At 36.8% G+C, this 25,123-nt stretch overlaps 1 protein-coding gene across 1 annotated transcript in view; it reads left to right on the top strand.

Moving 5' to 3' along the window:
* The window catches only part of LOC128989415 (uncharacterized), a 123,265-nt gene that overhangs the window by 67,273 nt on the left and 30,869 nt on the right, over window positions 1-25,123 (top strand). The window contains exon 5 of the mRNA XM_054411306.1: window positions 8,113-8,330. Within this exon, the coding sequence (XP_054267281.1) occupies window positions 8,113-8,330 (218 nt within the window). The remainder of the gene's footprint in view (window positions 1-8,112; window positions 8,331-25,123) is intronic.

Genomic DNA, 25,123 nt, shown 5'->3' with positions numbered 1-25,123 from the left:
CTAGGCAAAAAGTAAAGAGGTGCAGATGCTTCAAACGGACCGCCGACGAAACTTTGCTTGTTCTGCTCCATTCACCCAGTCTAGTCCGCGACTCATCCGATAAATTTCAATCCGACGCTGGCTAAACGCTAGTGTCGATTTATGGGACCGGTCTCTCACTCCAGTATGATTCATAAACACCTGATGTTCGAACCGGAGCGAAAGTAAATCTCTCAATCTGTTGCCAACAGTGTTGTAACCAAAGGTGAACAGCAGGTACCGGTCATGTGGGTCTTTGATGGTTTAGATAGGTTTTACGTACTGTATAATCAATCTGTGGAATATAGCCAATGTCACATGATATTCCGAAATCATTCAATAGAGCGATAGCCTACTAGGTCATGGTAATATAGTGCGCATAACAAACTAAAATAGTATTACAATATGTTGTCTTGTTTAGTTGAGATACCAGTTTATCGTCCTGTTAATAAAAAACGTACTAAACAAATATTTTATGTTAAATAAGCTTATAGCTAAATAAGCTAAATGTCATATAGTTCGCGACGAAAGTCTACTCTTTTTACTCACACTCTTTTTAGGACAACTAGGAACTCAAAACTCAATAATTGGTAACTAATTACATAAAGTTCCCTCATGTAGTTTAACTTTTCGAGGTTTCCCTTAAATAAGCCAGTAGTTGATTGTGGTTATGTTTTAAATTGCCTTATAGTAGGGCTATACAAACGCTTAGTAACATTATTTGATAATTCGGATAATGTCTTGACTTTAAACCCGTTCTACACTACCAAAAGGTTCTACGAGTGGTGGAAACAAGCTTAAAACTGCGAGATAAGAAATTTGTTATGCGCATGCGTGATAAGTGTCCGGTTCGCCGTGCGCGTTGCTTGGCGCGGCTTGCGTACAGCTCGCTCAGTAGCGTTGCCTGCGCAGTGTCCCCGGGCTGCGCTGCGCAGTGTTCCCCCAGTAGCCCGCGCAGGCGCACTCCAGACTCTACATCGCGTGTCGCAAGGCCGCCGATAGTCCTCCCTTTGTAAGCACGCGATTGTCGCTCCAGCCTGCGTTTATCTCTTGATAGACGGAGCGACGTTTCGATCGCTCGCTCCCGGAAAGTAATATTCGTGTTGGAAACCTGTAATTTGATTGCGGTTATATCTAACGCCGTGTAATTCGGATGTTTCGGGCTCGTTAGAGTTGGTTTTACGTTTTATAAGGAGTGTTGTGTCATAGACAAAAATAATTAAAAATAGACTGTCAGCCGTGTTGTGGTTACCATAGTTACCATAGGTTCTAGCCCACACCGCTGGAAGCACCGTGTAGTTACGTAGTGCGTAGGCCGTAGCTACATGGTGCTCCCAGTGGTGTGCGCCAGAACCTATCGTAACCGCAGCACAGCTATATTTAATTATTTTTGTCTATGGTTGTATGTAGGCCTATGTATCGGTGGAAGTGGAAAAATAAAATTTAAAAATAATTGTTTGAAATAACGCTGGTAGCATTTTCTTCCCGGTTTACTGCTAAATATTTGTATATTCAACTATTATATGATATTAAATACTTTTAGTACAATTTGTAAAGTATGTTGGTAATTTTTGCATGAGATAAGTAGTAAGACATGGCCCTTTAGAATTAATCTGATAACTAGTATATACACGGTTTGGCTAGCGGGTAAGGCTGTTAAGGCTTTATCCTGTTAAGGCTTTCTCATGATACACCTAGGTAACAATCTAATGAAAACAGGCTGCATGTTCATAAATTGAGTTGGGTATAACAGGCATTTTGGGTCAGTTGGCATATTTAATAAATTAAAAACCTCTACACCATTTATACACTTATTATTTCATGACATTTTTGAAGTATTTTAGTACCGCTCTCAATACTACGACTAACTACTAATTTGTTGTTAATAGTTAATGACATATATAAGTGTAACACGTGTAACACTTGTCATTAAAGGATCTAAATGTGCGTGTAACTCAGACCTTGGTTGCAGAACTGGGTAATTGAAACGGACTTGATATTGGAAAATAGAACGCGGCCTTTGTAGTGACCGCACGTCTCAAGGCTTGGAATGTGTGATTCACAACCGTGGAAGTAACACGTCATCTGCAAGGTGGCACAATAGGTCCAGTGTTGTTTGGTGTGTTCAGTAGCATAAAACGCAAATTGAACATCGAAGTAAATATGATTGACTTATTATTTTTCTAAATCGGATTTCATTTCAAAATATAAATGGATTTACCATACGTTTAGCTGTAGGGGTCTAAGAAATTTTTGAAGACATTTATTAACAGTTTTCTTTGATCTCAGATATTAGTAAATAACTGTTTTACAGCTATGTTAGTCAGTAAAAATTTAATAGTATCATATTTTTAAAAAACCTAACCTGACCGAAAACTGCAAGAACTCCAAGAAAGGTACTTTAAATAATTGTGAAATACGATTATGCATTCTTAAATCGTTCACAATTTATAATTAGGTGTAAATTCCTTGACTGTCAGGTTAACCTTGGAGTACTGTAGTAATACACTACTGCAGTTTCAGACGACGGGGGCTTTCTTCAGGTAAAGGAAGTCAAAAGTTTTCATTTATACGAATACGAAAACTTTTTACTTCCTTTGATACGTGAAAAAACTGCCTAAGGGCTGAAACTGCAGTAGTGTATTACTTCTTCAAGGTTAACCTGAGAGTTTAGCTATTTAAACCATTAATTAATTAACTAAAGTGATTCGGAGGCTAACATCGACAATTTATAAACCGTTTATAATTGTGGGAGGGGTTGTGGTAATAAAAACCTTAATGTTGGTAGGTTGACTTATAATTAGACTAATCTAATGAATGATTGTGTCATGCTGATTTCCTTAAAAAAAAAACTATAACCATCTATAATTTTGAACCTCATTACTTCACACCCAACCTATTCACTATCATCCGCTGAATTACTGTCATTAATCCAAATTTAAATTGCTGCACACATTCCAAATATGATAACATACCAATAAAATTTGGAATTTTAATTCATTTTATTACCCACAGAAATTACACCACTGAGTCCAACGATACCAACCACATTGCTATTGAAGGTCGGATTCCTCATCAAGGCTGTAATGACCGCTCAAATTCGGCTCTTTACTTTCATCCCGAACCACTAAACACTTTATTCAAACGAACCTCTGTCTCTTTTCATTCCACCCCCTCCCTCTTTCTCTCGGTTTTTCTCTCTGCTCCAACAAAAACAAACGCCGGACGCTGACCAATAGCAATCGCTTTAGTCAATTACTTTTTCTCTCGCCGTATTTCATTGTTCTTTTTTATCTCTATTAATACTGTTTACGTTTTAATTTCTCGCTGGACTCCACGCCAGCTCAGTACGCGTCTGTTACTTGTATGCGTCACATGTGTGTATACTGCGTGTTTATTTTTTACGTGTGTTTTTATTAGTGTGGTGTTTTTGTTAAACTTTTGATACTGAAGCATTCTGTTCATTTTCCGCGATGGCAAGTTTAGGTTGGCAGCACTAACTGCACCACGTGACCATACGGATATTTTTCATGTTACTGCTAGAAGTCCCTTTCAATTTTAGTAAGTAGAAAATTCGCTTAGCAATTATTTCAAAATCGATCATGATTGAAAATTAAAAACTCCACCTTATAATTTTGAGAACTAATAAACTGTTTCTCTAAATAAATTCACAATAATCTTAAAGACAGATTACTCAGCTGTATATGGTTGGACCGGCTGTTAAAGAATCAATATTGAAATAGATTACGTTGCATATTGTACTGGCCGTGTGGGCATTTTGATATTGACTATAGTTAAAACCAAGAATATAAGAAAGCTGTATGTACCATTAACATAATCAAATGACGTTACTGGCCGAAATCATATACTAATAACACTAATATATAGTTTTGGCAGTTCCATTTAAGAAATGTTAAATTGATATATAGAGTCCTTAACGTTTAATTTTACTTTCAGAGCAGTAAAACCATTTGTGGCCCATAAAGGTTGAAAATATCTATAGTTTTATTTAGTTAAAATAATTTAGACGCTTTTAAATAAAAATATAAATGAGTAAATGAACGTAAAAACTACCCTACTTTCTAGACGAAATCACTCTTTAGCACTGTTTAAGTTATCCATAAGGATGACAAATCTACAAGGGAATTTATTGTATAATCTATGATTTGGAAACTAATTTGCCCACCTCCATAATTAACCTTTTTTAATTCAGGTGGGAACACGTATACGCTCCACTATACAGAAATCCTTCAATGGTGAAACCGAAAATAAAATGTCAAATGCCAGCCAAAAGTCCTGCTACGAATTGATTAAATAATGGTCAGTCGCAACTTAACACATTATGTTTTAATGGCATAAATTTGGTTATGTCTGTTTTCGATCGAGCTAAGAGTCAGCAAAGACCTTTCCTGAAAGATCCTGAATATTCAGGGATCATACTTACGCAATAATTACAAGGCATTCCTTCAATTACAGGCTTGCCACTGAATTCGCATGTTGAATTCGCTACTACATGGAGCATTTGGCGTTTTATGTATTTCCTGCCAACAATACAATTATGTAAATGTTCAAATGTAATTGATCTTCTTCGCATTTGCGTGTTAGGACTCAATAGCATAACTGCTGGTTGTTTTGTTTATCTGAGTTTCTTTTGGGCGAGTCAATTGTACTATTTGGAGGAATTGCACATTAATGTGTGGAAAATTAATTTCCTACGTTGGCTCGCTGGATGCTAATTTGCCCATCTAAATATGGGTCAGAAGAAAAAGACATTGACTGACGTTTTCCAGCAATGTAACCACATTTTATGGAAATAAAAATTCTTGATTCTTGATTCTTGATTCTTGAGAACCATAAAACCGCAATACGATGAGAGTTGGAAACAATGTTCGCTAAGTAAACATACACATGCAGTAAACATATATGCAAATGCAACGATACATGTCACAATATATGCTAAATATGCAATCACTAAAGGCAGTTTTTGGTTATCCATATATAAATCCCATAGTACCCATGAACATTTGAGAAAGCTACAAGTCACACCCCCATAAACCACGTACTTAAAAATTTCGTCACGACGAGAAACCTTGCGCAAAACTATTCATTATTTCATAAATTACCCTTTAAGGTCGTAATTCCTTTCTAAAGGGAACTTTCCATATACCTAATGTAAAAAATACCTCAGATGTACTTATTTGTTTGTTATTCATTCAATTAATTACCTTATCAGGTGTGATTGTTTGTGTATTACTGTATTCTGTTTTGTTTATTTTAGCTTAACTTAACCAATCAATAGTTTTATTAATACTTATGAAGTCAAACAGGGTGAAGACCGTGGGTAAAATCTGGTAATTATAATTAAGAAATTCTTGTTTAAAATGTTTTAGATTATAACAAATTATTACAATATACCTACATTACAATAAAAACATTTAAAACAGAAACAGAACATATAGCTATTTTAGCGTAACGATTTTTTTGTCTTGAAAGCAAGCAATTTTCAATACCAATCATTCATTCAAATGCCAACTACACGCATTAGGTTTTTTTAAGCAGAGATGAAACAAATTTAAATTTTTGAGCAAAAGAAAAAAAATAGTAGACTACAGTGATTTAAGAAAAATGTTGCATAGAATTTGGTGACTAAATAAATGTACATCTATTTATACATAACTAATAAATTGAATAATAACAGTTTATAATTGAATCTTAACACAATAAAGAAAATTTTCATAAATCAATCTCATAATAGAATAATAGAGACTTTTACAAGACATCTCAAACAAATACACATACACATACACATTTAATTTATTACCTCAATAAGTTCTGTGACCTACTTTTTGAAAAAGAAAAACATTAGTCACCAAATGTAAAGGTCGTTTCTTTCCCCTTAAAACCAATGATAGGTTAAAACTAAAGGTTCTTTGCATGACTGATTGAATTAGAATATCAATCAGTGTGTCATGTCAGTCAATAGTGTCATGAGCATCAGAATCATTAGGCGCGCCCAGCCTTAGACACTCTGACACACTTGTAGAGTATTAGTTACAAATTAGTGCATGTTAATGTTACTGTAACCCGAGTAGGTGGCTGTTGCAAAACTAATGACACAGCGGTTTTGGAGTTTGACACTGTCAGAATAATACAAATTCGGTGTCATGAGTTGTGGATTTGAAAATTTAGTGTTGTCAAATATTATGTGTTTTTGTTGGTTTCATGGACGTTTGGTGACTTATTATTGGATAATCAGAGTCCCAAACGGAATTGGACTATGGTACGGTTATGCTTCTTTAGTAAAAATATATTCAAACCATCCATTACTGTGTTCTGAAATTTAGGTGTGAACATAATAAACTAAACAAACCAAGATACATTAATTTAACTTTGATCTTGTTAAATAATATCATAGATAAAACATACTCCCTTTATGTTATTTACACATTAATACTTGTTGGAGTTTTTTTTTATCATTTTAATAATTTTGATTAAGACAATTACATAATGTTGTGTATGCCTATGTAAAAATGAAAGTAAGGAATGAGTGTAGCATGGCTTTATTTCTGTTCGGTGCTGTTTTTTTGTAAGCCAATAAAGAGATACTTTAACACTTTTTAATGAAATGGCGACCATACAAAGTAGGTATTTTAAGCCAAGTATGAATGGAGATGAGTGTAGGATGAGTGGCGCGATCTTGTAATCTTGTTAGCGACTAAGGCCGACATATTCCTTAGACACAGCTGTTTATTAATAGCCCGTATGCCAGCTCATAGGTCAAATTCCAAATAGTTTAAATGATCTCGAGCCGGCAAAACCTCATGTTTGGTCCTAGGTACGAAATATACTATTAGATCTACTCAGTTCATAAGCTAGAATGACAAATTTCCATTTCCATACCTTCAAAGAAAAACTCACATTTTTGAGTTGATTAAACTAGACTATACAATTACATCAGACTAATAGCCTGGGAATCGTATTAAAGTAACTACTGAACATTCTATAGCTTGTTAGCCAATTCAGGATACAAATGTGTCTTTAACCATAGATTTTATTGTTCCTTTCTAAGCTGAGTATCGTTCACACTCGCCTATCTAGTCAACTTCTCGACATTAGATAATCACAGCTGTTGAAGTAGTGTTCTGTTAAGGCAAAGTGAGAAGTCAAACCTGATCTATGAACGGTTCCAGTCATCGATTCAACTTTTATTGATCGTGTAACAACTTCTACTTTGTCGTTTACGACTAACCTCACCGACTCAAAGAGAAACTACATCAGTAAATGTTATGTTGAACTGTAATAGTAATGAGGTGTAGATTAGCACACTATCATGCGGAGGTTTTAGCTGCGAATGTATTTTTGAGCTATTTGAGTTCTAAAATATTTTCGTTAGTGAAAAAGATTAACACGAATAAAAGGCAGAGTTAATTTTGCATATCAATTTGCGTAAAACGTTTGAAGGTTATAAAGACATTTTAAATGTTACAATTTGTAGTCTAATGGTTAGGGTGTCAGATTTCTTGGGGTTACCGTTCTAATCAAGCCATCCCCTGATAAAAAAAAATGTATGAGTAAAAAACGTTTTCCCTTACTATTCTTTAAAACATATAACCACAGTCTTAGGTACCAGCAAAAATTACGTCATACTGGGTTTTTGAGAGCCCCAAACTAAGGTTTAACTGTGTTTAGTGTATTTAAATATACTTTATTGAGGAATTAAGAGTTAGAAACAAATTCCAGTAGTTTACCCAACAACTTTAGTGCAAACATTAGTTCCTCAAACGTCAATCTTTAAAAGTAGCATCCATTACGTGTCTGATTCATTTAGCTTTCGGTACATATATTATATATTATTCATCGACAATTTTTTTTTGTATGCTGTAACTAGTATACATAACTACATCATGAGTTGCCTTCCCTTCCATACATTAATATGATTGTAACTCCAACAACCTTATAGAATTGGAAGCACACTCTCTTTTCATTATCGTTGCAAACTGTTGTGACCTCGAAGTTTATATTACAATAATCCGTTCCAAACTCCACAACTTCCCAACAACCTCCAAGTCTCATTTTCACCAACCCGTGTTGCAGGGGTGGACGATGGACGGATGGATCCTCCTGGAGGCCTGGGAGGGTTGTATGGAGGCGCCGCCCGCTCCCACAGTTCCAGCAGTTCCTCGGCCTCGCCTCCCCACGGGGCAGCGACCCTCATCGTCCCTCACCCCCTGGCTGCCAAGGGCCCTGACCAGCACCACGTGGTCACCCACAACGGCTCCGGCAGGAAGTACCAGTGCAAGATGTGCCCCACGGTAAGATATTATTTTGATTGTTCTTTAGAACGTATAGTTTGTTTGTTGATCGGGATAGTGTATAGAAAAGAAATGCAAAGCGTGAGCAAAAGAATCGTGCTGGTAAAGGTAACTGAAGAAGTTATGTTCAGCTACAAAACCTATTTAACATTAGTAACACAGAGATATATTTTCTCGCAGTTCTACTAGTTCGTTTATGAAGTACTTCTAAAAAATAGTTTTAGAAGCATTATCAGCGAGTGTTGTAACAACTATTTAACGTTTTTCTTACTCCTTTAAAAATTTTATATAACATTTTTTGAAAATTTTTTTAGTGTTTTTGGTTGTATGAAAAATAATTTTTACCATACAAAGTAAATGAATTTAAGTAAATTTGCTCCAAAGTATAATCAATATACGTTATTTTGCGTAAATAAGTCTATTCTAACTGAACAGTTATAAAGGTTAATTAAGAAGTTGCCCGCATATATCCATATATGGTCCAGCTAGGACAACGTGTATTACTTGCGTTTTGACTTACATGGTAAATGCCATCGCATAAAATCGAGATTAAAACCTAATAAAATGTGTTTATACAAATTAAACCTTGTTAAGTCATAAAAGCTAATAATCTCGTGTTGGTAGCTTTCGCGTTTTTAATTAATTCCGCCTAATAGTTACATTCGTTGCAAAGTGGGTACGATACAATAGAACTTCTTTACTTTAATATGGTCTTAGTGATATTATAGTTGTAAGGAGTAGGCTCTACTATAGTTAACACAAAAACAATCTCGATTATAGCTCCGTAAACTATACATTGTAGAGCCCAAGTTAATCTTTTCTTTCAACATTGTTTGATCTAAACCAATGAAAGTTAATACGACGTCAAATTCGTGAGGCATGGAGACGGGATTTACCTTATTTTTGTAGTAAATGTTTGAACTGATCACTGATGCACTGAACTGCACAGTTTCACCTACGCCGCACTCGTTATAAGACAACGGGGCTCACATCTTACATCGAGTGCAGTTTTTGGATTATCCGCGGAGAACTGGGCCGGTCGGTTAATTGAGAACCTGCCAGTCGAGACATTTGATCCGCCATTACTCTCCCTGACCGGTTGTAGCCAGGGGGTGAGGGGGAGAGGGGGTCTAGACCACGGGCTTGTCCGATCAAACTTTCCTACTTTAATTAGTTGAAAAGTTCTATCTTATGTATCGCGGGTGCGGGCGCGATAGCTAATAATACCTGTATGGTGTATGGTGGCGTGTGGCGGTTGCGGATAATTATTCCGAGAAAAATGGAAATGGTTGTCCGTTGGAGTTGCGACAGTCGTGGAGAATAGTTTGGAGAGTTTGAGGGAATGGTAAAAATAATGGTTCAGTCAATCCATTGTGAGGAACCTCTAGATACAATGTTCTAAATATTTACTGTAACCATATACAGTTCTGATTGGCGATTTTGTGATTTTCGGTTAACTTAGATGTCATCGTATACGTATGAGTATGCGGAAGGAATAGATAGCTGTCATAGAGTACAAAACACTTTGTGGATCCCTAAAGCACCTAGTTATGACATTGGTCAGCAACATTACGTGTACTAAAAGATCGGAAAGCGGAAGACCAATAGGTCGCTTTTCTAGTGCAAGCTGCGCAGAATCAGGATCAGATGAGGATCAGGACGCAGGACTCATCAGGTGCAGGAGCCTTGGGCCTCGACAACTAGTCACGTTCGATCAAACGTCAACCCATTAGAAGGCCACGTGTCTTCGGCGGACTGTTATTAAAGCTTTGTATCAGCAATTAAATCAGACTCTCTTAATTGGCGTCCAGACCTACATAACACAGCCGAGATAGAGTTACGTGTTAACGTGTGCCTGTGTTGCTTGGTACGTGTTAAGGCGCGATATCGGCTCTACGTCACAGTGCGTACCTAACTACGATCACTAGGTGTCTAGATCTACGTAACACAGCCGAGCTAGAGTTACGTGTTAACGTGTGCCTGTGTTGCTTGGTACGTGTTAAATAGGCGCGATATCTGCTCTATGTCGCAGTGCGTACCTAACTACGATCACTAGGTGTCCAGACCTACATAGCACAGCAGAGCTAGAGTTACGTGTTAACGTGTGCCTGTGTTGCTTGGTACGTGTTAGGAGCGATATAGGCTCTACGTCACAGTGCGTACCTAACTAGAATCACTAGGTGTCCAGACCTACATAACACAGCCGAGCTAGAGTTACGTGTTAACGTGTGCCTGTGTTGCTTGGTACGTGTTAAATAGGCGCGATATCTGCTCTATGTCGCAGTGCGTACCTAACTACGATCACTAGGTGTCCAGACCTACATAGCACAGCAGAGCTAGAGTTACGTGTTAACGTGTGCCTGTGTTGCTTGGTACGTGTTAACTAGGCGCGATATCGGCTCTACGTCGCAGTGCGTACCTAACTACGATCACTAGGGCGGGTTACACACCGGTGTCGCGGATATGATGTCGCCGATATTTTTCGTGTCCGCGACATGCCCCTCGAAAACCAACCTATATTATCTTATGGAGCTTTACACACCAGTGTCGCGGACACGTTGTCTGCGACTCGTGTCGCAGACGCGTGTCTCGAGCGAACCAACCGGTCGGTGTTTGGACAGACATGTCTCGTGTCTCTTGGGCCCGCGCATGCGCAGAATACGTTTCTAGTAGTTTCGGCGCTGTCACTTGGTCTTGGTACTTCTGTTTTGTTTTGTGAGTTGAGTGGTGGGTTTACTCGAGTGGTGGTTATATTATACTAGAGTCAATGCGAATTGACTGGACAACTGATTATCCTTCCAATAAGGATGGGTCCAAAACTCTCTTCTCACATTTACTCTTCGTCGTCGTCTTCGTCTCCGTAGCATCAGCAGCAACAACACACCATCTTCTTCAGAGGATGACATTATTGAAACTGGTGAAAAACTGAACTGATTCCCTCTCATGTCGCCAGCACGTGTCCCTTCTCCCATGGTTGCATTTTATTACATGTCGCAGACATCATGTCCGCGACATCAGAAATATCGGCGACATCATATCCGCGACACCGGTGTGTAACCCGCCTAGGTGTCCAGACCTACATAGCATAGCAGAGCTAGAGTTACGTGTTAACGTGTGCCTGTGTTGCTTGGTACGTGTATACTACTAGCGATAACGGCTCTACGTCGCAGTGCGTACCTAACTACGATCACTAGGCGTCCAGACCTACATAACACAGCAGAGCTAGAGTTACGTGTTAACGTGTGCCTGTGTTGCTTGGTACGTGTTAACTAGGAGCGATATCGGCTCTACGTCGCAGTGCGTACCTAACTACGATCACTAGGTGTCCAGACCTACATAACACAGCAGAGCTAGAGTTACGTGTTAACGTGTGCCTGTGTTGCTTGGTACGTGTTAACTAGGAGCGATATAGGCTCTACGTCACCTAACTACGATCACTAGGTGTCCAGACCTACATAACACAGCCGAGCTAGAGATACGTGTTAACGTGTGCCAGTGTTGCTTGGTACGTGTTAACTAGGAGCGATATCGGCTCTACGTCACAGTGCGTACCTAACTACGATCACTAGGTGTCCAGACCTACATAACACAGCTGAGCTAGAGTTACGTGTTAACGTGTGCCTGTGTTGCTTGGTACGTGTTAACTAGGCGCGATATCGGCTCTACGTCGCAGTGCGTACCTACGATCACTAGGTGTCCAGACCTATATAACACAGCAGAGCTAGAGTTACGTGTTAACGTATGCCTGTGTTGCTTGGTACGTGTTAGGAGCGATATCGGCTCTACGTCGCAGTGCGTACCTACGATCACTAGGTGTCCAGACCTACATAATACAGCCGAGCTAGAGTTACGTGTTAACTAAATGTGTTAACTCACTTTACAATAGTTATTGCAATCTGCGTATCTGCATCACGGTCACACCTCGGGTCGTGTACTGTGTAAACTCCTAAATAACCTCCGATGGACGCTAATACGATGGAAACTGAGGGTAATGATACGTTTCCCAGTACAAGACGGTAATGTTATTCAACGCCTATGTTTGCTGCCAGCAGCGCGTAACTGGCGATATAAACAATGCTTTGCTATTACTTGTCTTTATGCTAGATGCGTTTAGCATACAAACTCGGTATTTTAACAGGGAAATGTTAATTAAATGGGTAATATGGAACGGTTACAACACGGCTATGGTGTGGTTTACGCGGCAATTAGTAGTTAATTAACAGTTTTTATGCAAGTTTTAAAGTCATTGGATTTGAATAAACATGATTCCTAGTGACTTGTATGGAGTTGTAAATTGTTTAGTTCCATCTTAACACCTAGAAATTTTCCATTGTATATGAAAAAAGGTTAATGTGTTTAGGAGTGGTTAGGGCTAGGTATGTGAAGCTGGCAGCGCCCATATTTAAAATAAACTTCAAAATAACCTAAATCGTTTGTTTATCGTTTGTTTAGGTTTGTTGTGCTATTTTTGACGTTTGCTTGGTCTTAGTTGCTTTTAAAAACGAAAAATAAAGTGGGCGCTGCTAGCTTCACACCAGCAGCGCCCATTCGTCGTTTTGAGCTAAAAACCATTGAAATCGATTGTTTATCATTTGTTTAGGTTTGATTAGCTATTTTCGTCGTTTGTTTGGCCTTAGTTGCTTTAAAATTGGGAAAAAGTGGTCATAGGGGGGTTAGGTGCATGTCTCAGTTAGGTGCATAACTTAATTTAAAAAATAATATTACTTCTAGTTTAACCTAAAGTCAAGATTTTTATCACTTCCTTTTTCAAAATGCTTTTGCACCGTAATAACTTCTTAATTTCAAATACAACATAACCCCCTGACATAAATACCTCTCGAAATTGAACGAGCTTATTTTAAAACGCAGTAAACGTCTTTCAGCGCAGGGAAAATAAAAATCAAAAGCATCGTAAAACGGCAACCGAGCAAAGGCGGGTAACGGAGCCCAAGGCAGACCACATTGGGCTGTGACGAAGCCAAACTCCCGGGGGCAACTTGGGGGGGTGGGCACAAGGTCACTTGGAAACACGGAATTGGGCTGAAACATGGAAACTGTCACTTGGCGGGAATTGGCGATAATCCTTTCAACCAGCTGATGAATTCTAATTTATGTACGTTTAAATCTCGGATTTCGTCTAAATGGAATATTACGCATTCGTTTACATTTCTTATGATATGTTGAGCAACACGTTTACATGATGAAAAAGGTGACAGGCTCTGTGGGCTTCACTGCGCAAAAGATGAGTTTTGAAGAATCTGTTGCAGGAGCTTAAACTGTCAATGATTATAATGTATACAGTCTCTAGAACAACAATTGACATAACATTTAGATTATTTGTAATCATAATGGATCAGTTGAGGACTTTGTTCAGAAAATGTATTTTCTTGATGCGATACGAATTTCTTTGTCCAATATAAGAAGAGGCGGTTTCAATGTCACTACTGTTTACTTTTAACTTAACATGAAAACTATTTTATCAACTGAACCAATGAACGATGTTTTTTTTAGAACATGTTGTCATAGAGTAAATCTTGCACTGTAAACTCTCTACAATGGGAAAAAATATGTAAACATCAGTGAGCTCAATTGCATCGGACACGAAACGTGCATAAAAAGGGTTCACATCTTACAATAATTGAAGACAAGTCTACTTACACTATCAAATTGATATTGTGGTTATACTCCGTTCATAAAATGTATGCGTTTTAGTGAGAAGCCATGCTTTTCCCCTCCTTTACTTTGAAACAACAGCTGACTATGTATAATCTGATATATATATTATTCTAAAAAGGATGTTCGGTGAACCTAGAAAACTTTTGAACGGACTATAGTATACAAATCATCAGCTGATTATTTTGCACATTTACATCCACGAGTTGTCAAGTTGCATGAAATCATAATGGTGTCAAATATACACCCCCCCGTTAAGATGTTCTGCAGTTGTCTCCAGCATATCAACGTTTTTCAACTAGGTTCTAGTGTCAAAAAAAGTAAATCTATACCAAGGCTTTCAATTCTAATCTACGATAGCTGCACTCATCAACTTGTACAGTACATATGAGTTACCACACAACCGCTCATCTCCCAGACCAGCTCTCCCGGTGAGCGTAGTGGGCCTCAGATTATGGTTCGTGCCAGTTTTTAATCGCCGCTTAATACCGCGTTGTTCGCCGTGGTAATGTTAGCAATCGCCGCCCATTGAGGACGATTCGCCGCGCCGCCAGGTTCATTTCTGTTTCCGGCCTCCAAAATAAGTTGTTAATAACTCGCCACTCGCCAGCCACTGGCATATCATGTAATCTGGCTGTTATGACGGGAATTCAATTTATTTTGGCCCAATCGTTTTCTATCATGGTTTTGGCACACCTGCCTCATTGTTAGGCCGGTTTTGCTAATTCGTTTTCAGGTGTTTAATTTTAAAGTTGAATTTGCCTTATGTGTTTAATTTACAGTATAGGTTTAGCTTTATAATTGCAAATGAATAGTTAAAATTTTTTATTTGTATTTTTTTATCCTACAAACCTGGAAATGTAAGCGTGAAATATGTACTATTTCTGGTTTTAAAATATACTTTCGTTTAGTATACCTTATGTTAGTCTCTGGCTGGACCTTGCTAAATTCCATAACATAGGTTGTTTTAAAAAACTTAAAAAATGTATATCTTATTTTTACATCTAAAATCTGCTTAATGCAGAGTTATAGTTAAATAATTGCTCGAAAGTCAAATGAATGATAAAATAAATGATTTCCTAAAATATCACAAATTAAAATGGTTACATTCAGTTTAGCAAATCTTTTAAAACTTCCAGTCCTTTAATTTAAACTCTAAATTTGTCCCTATATAGCCTTCCTTACTTTAGCTACATTTCATAGTAAAATTTTGACTAAATCTGCTGTGGGATTGATAAAAAGTACACCATTTCATAGTTCTAAAAAGTACTCATACAATGTCATTATTTAAAAAATAATTGAAACGAGATAATGATGTTAATGATAAGAGTTGGAATTCCTTTACAAATTTGAGCCAAATGAGTGTCGAATTAAATACAACTTCTTATTTCATAAGGTAAAAACGATAATTTGTAATAAAGTCACGCTGCTGAGAATAAAAAAATCCAGAAAAATACTTATATATTATTTAAGGGAGATGAAATTTGTTGTGCCATAAAAGTAGTAACAACGTTAGAGCAAACAATTCAAATACTAGTTTTTTTTATCATCAGCCTACTATTTTTTTTTCAATGTGCTACATTTTTAAACATTGTAAGCACAACTTACGAACAATTAAACACTTAACAAGGCGTGATATCAATAATTGGTCCGCAACTAAGTTCTCCACATGATAAGTTCTTATCCTCAGTATTTGCATAAGATTAGGTCCCAAGGATTCAGACGTTGTTAACGCGAGAAATGTGGCAACTTAACTGTTACTTTATTTGCCAAGGTTGACTTGGTATAACAATTTATGTATTAGGTTGGACCATTGATTATGAAGACTGAAGATATACTTCTGATACAATTGTAAAATCCGGGGCCGGTTTTAACGTTTGTCCAATGTTTCATGTTTAAGTGCACTGATGTCTTCTAAATACGTTTATTTTTGGGTAAGTTTTGCTACGGGGGCTTAAATAAAAACCGGGCCTGCTTGTTATGCAAGATGACAATCATACTAATATTATGAATGTGAAAGTTTGTGTGTTTGTTTGTTTGTTTGAAGTTCAATCACGCATTAACTACTGGTCGGAGCACATTCCCGATTAAGGTGACACAGTACTCCCTATCCCGCCCATGTTAAAATGACAGTTTTTAGGTACACATAACTTTTACAAATATAACCTATCAACTTGAAATTTTTGTACTAAGTTTAATACATTATTACCAACAATAATATGAAGCAAAAAAAGTTTTTGAGCAAAATTAAATTGTTAGTATGATTTTAAAAATTGTATAAAATATTTTGTAATTTTTTAACATAAAATATTTTTTTATTTCAAAGGTTTTTGGTTGTCATGGAAACTGATTCGTATTATTGTTCCTTATCATATGAGGAACACACACACCAATTTTTATTGAAATTGGATTATAATTGAGGAAGAAAAGTGTACCTGACTAAAAACCAATTGACTTTCGGAAAACGACAAAAGTACCCCCTGTCACGGGTAGTAGTAGGACCCTTGGGCATGCTAAAGTAAGAGTGTATAAAAGTCACTGTATAGCTTAAAATAATTTTTTCTTCCATAATATTTGGTATGTAGGCCTACGTGTTCAGGAAAGTGTGTTCTACAAAACTAAATAATAAAAAATGTTTAAACAAATTTAATATTTGACGGCGTACCCTCTGCGTCTTGATTAAGTAGGACCCTGGACATGTTAAATTAGGCTGCAATAGTTTATAAAAGTAGCTGAAAATTTTAAAAATAATTTTTTTCTTCCTTAATTTTTATTATCTACGTGTTCAGAAAAGTCTGTTCTACAAAACTAAATAATAAAAAAAAATTTTAAAAAAATTTATATTTGGGTACTGTGTTACCTTAACATATATACATAATTCTTACCTCAAAACTCCTTTCGGGCTCCGCCCCAGCGGCTCTAGAGTTTCCCATGTTAACCTTATGAGTATTCATATTTAAAAGGAATTAAATAATTTTGCCAGCTGTTTCAACTACACAATTTGTTTATATGATATTCAATAGCATTAAAAGGTTATACGGTTTGCCAAAAAGGTCTCCTCCCTGTCATATTGAATATCACCATTAGTTCTTTATACATTTATGACAACAGATAATTTGAACCAAGCAGCAACACAAACCTGAAAGAACTTAACTTTTTTCTATTGTTTAGGTGCAGTGGTCGAACATTATGGCTTTGGTAGATGTTCTATACTATAGTATACCGTAAATTAAAGTAAACCAAATTATTCATTCAACGTGTCCTCTCCCATTGCAAATGCAACGCACGAGTAAAACTGCAATAAGCATTGTATACTTTTACGCCATCTCCGTACGAAGGACGGGTACTTGGCTAGTAGTTTATAAATGGATCCGTTTGGCAAAAATAAAATGTTTATATTCAACACCAGAATGACTAGTGTGTTTACCAGAGAAAACATGAGTTGAAATAGTATTCAGCTGATACTATCGACAATCCCTCTTCAATTACACATTTTTAGCTAAAATCTGCTTAAAAGCAAACCCCGCAAAACAGCTGATACTACACTCAACGCACTCATGTTTGGAGGGAAGGGATGATGTCTTTGCGCCGTGAAAGTAATTTTATACATGCATAGCAATACAGTATATAGCCATATTTTATACAAATAGTTTTGTAATTTTATTTTAAATTTATAAAGTGTTGTTGAGGGTAAATCTATAAAATCGCAAAATTCGTAGGAAAGACAACTGATAGAAGTTTCATATTACTGTACTATTCAGGAAAGTATTATTTGAACTGAATCTTGTAGTTTTCATCCATATTACATAAACGTAACGACATAAGCTACGCTCGATTTTAATAAATTAATAAATCCCTTCTATCTCAGACTATACACCAAATTTTGGCTTACACAGTTTTAGCTGTGTTTATCTAAAAAAAGATCAAAAAATAAAACTGTTAAAACATAAAGTGTTTCAAAACCCAGGATTGCTAATACCTCGGTAAATCTTAATCTCTGCACCTCTAAAACAATAAAAGCCGCAATTGCAATGGAGCAGTAACACGGGGCTGCTAATGAACTTGTCTTATGATTAACAGTGATATACAGTAGAGGTAGAGGAGGTTCCTCTCTCTCACTCTCTCTAATGGTGCTGTCATATCTTTCTCTCACTTGTACAACGTGTCTGTACGCCTACCTTAACTAACTTGACATCTCTGTTAGGTGAACTGGCTGCAGTTAAGCCTGCATACGTACAAACCTGCAGAAAAGTGCTTGGAGTTTAATGTTACTCTGATTGTACGGGTATTTAATGTGATTGAACAAATAAGAAGGTTACACGTTGTCAGGTAGTTTAACCTTTTTATTTGTACAAGTTGGTATGTGATTAAATTCTTCTTTAATTATTGTAATTTAAGTTTTTGTTAATATGTTACCAATAAAGTCATATATTAGTCAGCACTACGGTTAAAAGACTTACATTTGGTGCACTTTTACGCTTTCGTATGATGCAAATGTGCGCAGGCTACATTAGTATGATTTTGTTAATTTTTGCTAACAGTGTTTTATGATTTTTCATAGTGAAATGTTCAAATATTCTGCCATGTTTCCACCCAATTCGGACCCTTTGCTAGAAAGAATAATCCAAATACATAAAAAGTGTTTATCAATAAAGACAAATTAAACAAAAATATCAAAAGATTTACATGGTATTTCAATATTTACAGGAACATATTTCTGGCGAGTACCAACTTATACCAAAGTTACGTTTGTGAATAGAAAATATATCACATTTATTCTTGTAAATTCTACTGTTCAGGGCCTGATGCAACTCATGAAATTGCTTAGTAAACGTTGATATGTTCAATACATTAACATAGATAATCTAATCTATCTCTACAAATAATATTCCTGCTACATATACCGACTACTTAGTTTACAAATAGCCCTTACTTCTGAGCTTTGATTCCCTCTGCTTACTTCATCAAAATTAGCGTACCTCCATGAGTTGTGAAATTTTACTCATTCGAGGCAAATTAAGTTTTCCCGGGGTCAATAAGAGGTGAGTCTTGTCTGTGTGTGTGTGTGAGTGTGCGCGTGTGTGAAAGGCACGGCTACAGTCGTGCTAGATCACACGATACTAACCAGCCTCTATACTACTCGTGTATCTAGCAATGTAGATGTTATCTAACTGGTAGTGGTAGCCACTTCGTGGTCGTATTTGCCTATAAATGATATTTGCCTCACACGGTGGAACACCCAGTGGCGGTTGTTTGCAGTTTAGTTACAAAATTAGGTAAAATGTGTGAAAAAAAAAAAATAGTGATTAAATAAGGAGTGAAAAGAATCCATGCATGTTTAAGGACCTACTGTACTGTACTAAAGTCCGTTCACAAAATTTAGGTGTGAGGGGGAAGTCCCCTCACTACTTTTTTTGCTTAATGTATAATATTGCAGCTGATTGACGTTTTAACAAACATCGGCTGATGAGTTATTGTTTTAAAGGTTAGAATCAAATGGAGGCTGGAGGGGATGGATTTCTTCCAAAACAGCCTAAATTTTGTGAATGGAGTATAGTTAATTAATGCTACTGTAGTCATAATGATTCATTGTTGCGAATTACTTGCTGATTGAAATACGTTCGTTTTTTTAATACTTAAGTAGACTTTTACGATTATTGAGTAACATTATTAAATATATACGATGTTAAAAGCTTTTCAAAATACAGACTGTGTTCAAGAGTAGTTACAAGAATTTCAATCAGTTAAAAATGCCCTAAAGTTAATTACAGTTTAATTAAAGTCTGAAAACGTGATTTCCAAAGGTAAGGGGAATTCTTTTATATCCTTAATAACAACGTAAATTACTGCTAAAACAAATCAAAATGACATAGAAAATTCGTAATTTAACCACCAGAACACAACTCGTATGTCGTTAGCGTTGCTGCTTATACAATAAATAAATGCATAAAAAATCAAAGCAACCCCCTAAATGTACTCTTCCGCTATCTTTCACCCCACAAGGTGAACAAAACCCGCAACCCTTCGATTATTGTACAATAACCGATCACAAGCGCCACATTGAACAGTGCGATCTTTCAATCATAATGTTCTTTATGAAGGGTGTGTTTACCATAAGTTACAAGTATCGGCTCGAGTCGCACGACTACCCTCCAAGACCCCTGGAGCTGTGGAAGGGTAGAAGGAAGGTGTAGATTTATTGCACTAAACGCTATAACGTGTTTTACACAAATTGAAGCAGAACCAATCCTTTAGGGGTTTCAAGCGGTCAAACTAAGGGCAAAAACTATTGTTTCGTAACATTTTCACGCTAAGGGAGGTCTTTATACTTCCGCGTTTTTTGTTCCCACAAATATTTGGGACGGTTTCCAAGTTCTGAGAGTGAGAGTCAATAACGGTTTGCATTGAAATACTACAAAAAATCTGTGTATTAATTCAAAATGTATGTACTGTAGTATATAATCCACATCTGCGATTCAATATGAAAGACATATTGCATTATGTTTTTGTCCATACAAACTCCACCATATAATTCATACAAATCAAATTTATTTATGGTTTTCAAGTCGAAATGGTGAATGAGGTGGTTCTTGCCAATGACAAAAACGATAACAGCAACAATCGAAAACTTTGGTTTAGTTTACTTATATTTAATCTTACTATCACTTTCAATATAAATATAAATATAAATATAAATACACACGATAAGTACTTCACTTTTAACACTATTTAAATACCTTCTTTATTACTAAACTTACTAAACTACTAAACATACAGTGCACACGCCTAGTGATAAACTAGGTATACGCATACTTATTAGATAATTACCTTATCACAAGATACAATCAACAAGTCCATTACACTCGCAATCCACACTTGCAGAATGCATTTACCTCAGACTCGTGTATCGCAGAATGAGATATCGCATGTGACTCGTGTATCGCAGAATGAGATATCGCATGCGACTCGTGTATTGCAGAATGAGATATCGCATAACTCGTGTATTGCAGAATGAGGTATCGCATAATTTGTGTATCGCAGAATGAGATATCGCATGCAACTCGTGTATTGCAGAATGAGATATCGCATAACTCGTGTATAGCAGAATGAGATATCGCATGCAACTCGTGTATAGCAGAATGAGATATCGCAAGCGACTCGTGTATCACAGAATGAGATACCTCATGCGATCAACTCACACAACACTCGCCAATGTGACAACGCACTCATTAACTTTACATTAATTTTAATGGTGCGAGCTTTTTAATTGGATCCCGGTCATAGAAAGCGAAGGAATTCACTTTAGTTCGTCCCTCATTTTGCCCTAGTCTGGAGCCAGTAGGAATTTACTTCGTAGCTTGTCGTCGGCAATTTGCTACTGTAGAAAGTGAACTTCTTGGGGTTTTATCTGTTCTGTAAGACTGGACCACCATAGTAGGGGCGTGTTGCGAAATTAGTGTTCACGAAAATGTAAATTTTAGTTTATAAATAGTTATTTTGATAAGATTTGTTAAGTTGTTTTATTTTTTTATCTACTGATGAACTGATGAAAATTCGTAAATACTCTACACCACTTTTGTACCTTAGACATATCATTGGATAAAAATAGGATACAAGATAACTACACATTTTAGATTGTTAATATTCTTTTATCATTATTATTACTCTATTATTAAAATTACCGTAATTTCCGTATGATTATAGTTGTCTTTAATCAGTAGTATACTTCGATATTAGCTAACTCATACAAACTCAATCTGTAATTTTCTTTTTAAGATTTTGCACTCAAGATAAAAATGTTTGAAACATTGTACAGTATCTTGCAGCTGAAAATGTTTAATGCCTTTAAAAAAATAATAAAATAAAAATATTCCGTGTTTAAAACCATAATTTCGACAACAGAAAAATTCGTATTACTATAAGACAAATTATTGGACCAATCTAAGTTTTTCCGACAGAGGAGTGGAAAATATTTTATAGAACTTAATATTTCCAGCCTAGATAAATCTATCATATTACTCATTACATCGGTACTAACTTTATAGTAACTCGGTAACCTCGATATCAGCAAGGACTGATTCCTAATTGCTCTGATGATATCTGTGTGGTTGTGTAAGCGCATGCTGGACAGGTATGTAGTCATGTCACTAATAATAACCTTGTACCTTATATAACCGGTTGATTTGCCTTTGATAACGCCTGTCGAGCAAAGGCTTGAGTAGGGAAACCGGCCAAATCGTCAATACTGCAGGGCCGATGTGTACCTTGCTCATAGGGGAAATATTACAAATTGAATAGGTATATTTTATTACTCAACGTTGTTGACAGTAGGCTTTGGTTTAGAATACTAGTAGATAATGTTTCAATGAAGTGTTTCATCGTATAGTGACAGAGTACCTGATAAGAATTGTTGGGCAGTTCAAAAACTCAAATCGATTCTCTCTCCTACGTTTTCAAACTATTTTTTTATCCAGCACACAATGTAGTTTGACTTGCAGGCTCTGTCAGATGCGGTCAGTGGTGTTGGTGTGATGGGTAGGGGAGGTAGGCTATGTGGGATGGGGAGGGGGAGGTATCGGATTGCGAGGGTGCGTGGCTGAGGCAGGTAGAGAGAGCTGCCTTTGCTGCATTCCAAGGGATCAGACCCGAGACCTTCCCTACATCGAACTGAAGTCCCAGTGTAAAATTCAACTATAGAATACAGTACTTCTAAGGATAAATTAAGTCTGAATTCCTCATTTTCATAGTATTTTGTGGAAGTTACCAATACACTACCGTTAGTTATTCTTAAAATTTGAGAGAGCTCGTGTATTTTTTAGCGAATTTCCCATATAGGGAATAAGCTATTACCGTAGTACTCATGGTAAGACCTGGACGCGGGACCGATTTTTTTTTTTCATTTTGAGGTCCCTAGAGGCCAAAAACACCATCCGCTCAAATTCATAAATCTATATATATGTATATAATTATATATGTGTCCGTTAGCACGATAACTCAAGCAAAAATGATCCGATTTTGATGAAATTTGGTACAAACGTGTAAACCTGCGTTTATTCGAACGAGTTCGCGATCCAGCATGATCGAACTATGGGAACAGGGGTTTACGGGGGGTTTTATGGGGTAAAAATAGGTTTTACCCATTTTTGTCCCAAAAAAACATAAAATTTAGCAATTTCTTTCCAAACCATTTTGTAGAGCTTAAAAAAACAAATAATTTAGTATATTGAAGCGATATTATGCGCCTAATGGTTACGGAGAAAATTAAAAAAAAATGTAAATTTAAAATTACCATGTTATTCTTATGGAGAATAAGTAAACTGTTGTAGTTTGCTTGTTTATGAACATATTTTGATCAAATTTGGAAAATGTTTTTATTTCTTACTAACTATTAACATTTTACAAAAAAACAAAAAAAAACTGTTTTACTCTCCCCGATGCAGCAAACTTAAGTACCTAATTCTATTTAAATAGGGAATAAATGTTATATTTTTAAGTAGACATTTCAGTGTAAATCCAATCAGTCAAATGGAAATTCGCTTAGTCTGCAGGTTTGCTGCGGCGGGGGTATTTTTCTTTACTATTGTACCACAAAAATAAAAACACCAAATAAAAAGCGATATTCAAGTAGATTACTTAGGAGTATTATACTTCTGAAACGCAAAAAGTAAAACTTCGAGATCCAAACAGATATTTTTTCTGTAACAACCGAATGCCGCAAACACACAACACTCGTCTTTTACTTCGCAATCCGGAATCCTAACAGTTTCCTGATTCCAATCCCAATCAGGACCGTCCTGGCCGCGGCGGTACATTTACACGAGCGGCTAGACTGCGGCTATCGGCTTGCCAATTAGAGGCGGCCAGATGCTATCAGCCGCTCTCTTGTACCAATTATTTTCAATAAGTAAAGACGGAGGGCAGAGGTCGCGCTAATAAGTAAGATCAGCGGCTGCGCGGTGTACAGCGCATGTGTCGTTAACGCGCCGGTGTACAGCGCATCTGTCTCGCTAATAGACTCCTCCTCCGCTGAATAGGCGGTGTGAATTGGCGCCAATTGAATTGTGCGTTGGCGCGTAATGTATCCTTAGTGTCAGCATGCCGAGTTATAAGGGATTCATCAAGGTGATGGGGGTTAATCTGTTAAATGATAAACTTTGTACTTATTCTTTAGTAGCCGAAATGAGGAGTTAAGTGTCAGGTTGCAATGTTGTTCACTATTTTGTCATGATAAAGACAGATCGGCATGTCACGTTTAACTTACTAAAATTTCCACCTTAGAGGCTTCAGCTTTCACAGTTTTGGATAAATGTTTTCGAAACACAGCCTTAGTTTGCTAGAATTTCGGGCAAAAGGTTTTCTAAATGTCAATTTCACATCCGCCTAAAATGGTAAGGGTACAAGAAGCTCTTGTGTCAATTTTCCACCTTAGAGGCTTGAGCTTTCACAGTTTTGGATAAATATGTTTTACGAATCCCAGACTTTGTTTGCTAGAATTTCGGGCAAGAGGTTTTCTAAATGTTAATTTCACATCCGCCTAAAATAGTGGGTGACAAGAAGCTCTTGTGTCGATTTTTAAATTAAAACCACATAATTTTCCATAGAAACATGTACTGGTTACAAATTTAAAAGTTATCAATCGTAGTTGGTGTAATCATAATCCAAACATTGAATTCTTCACCACATAGGTTTGAATTTCCACTCCTGTCTCAGAATACGTCAATCTTAGACTAGCCTCATCCCCCCTCTCTGCGATACAACGTGAGGACACTCCGCCTACTCGACTCTTTGCATTTGCCAGCTTATCCGATCCTGAACTTTACAAAGTTGACCACTCTTGTCTCTTCAGAACGCATTAATCTCAAGATCGGCCTGATCCGTTAATTGCACTGAGCGTGTTTTGGCGTGCGTGCCCGGCGGGGTTGTCGGATCTACGAGATCCAGTGTCCCATGTCAGAACGCATTACCTTCGGAGCCGATTATCTTAAGCTAGATTAAAATATTGATTTACGCCGAGAATAGGTCAGGTTCAGGTTTCCGCGAGGCCGAGGCGAGATTCTGATCGTAGATCCAACAACTCAGCACTGCAAGAGGTTTGTCAAGTGTTTAGTAATTTTTAGCGA

This window comes from Macrosteles quadrilineatus, unplaced genomic scaffold, assembly GCF_028750875.1.
Source record: "Macrosteles quadrilineatus isolate MER2022 unplaced genomic scaffold, UCM_ALF_1.0 Scaffold_3__2_contigs__length_128488019, whole genome shotgun sequence".
In the NCBI taxonomy this organism is placed as follows: Eukaryota; Metazoa; Arthropoda; class Insecta; order Hemiptera; family Cicadellidae; genus Macrosteles; species Macrosteles quadrilineatus.
Note: the sequence above shows the minus strand (reverse complement) of the source record. Positions and strands in the feature narration are given on the sequence as shown.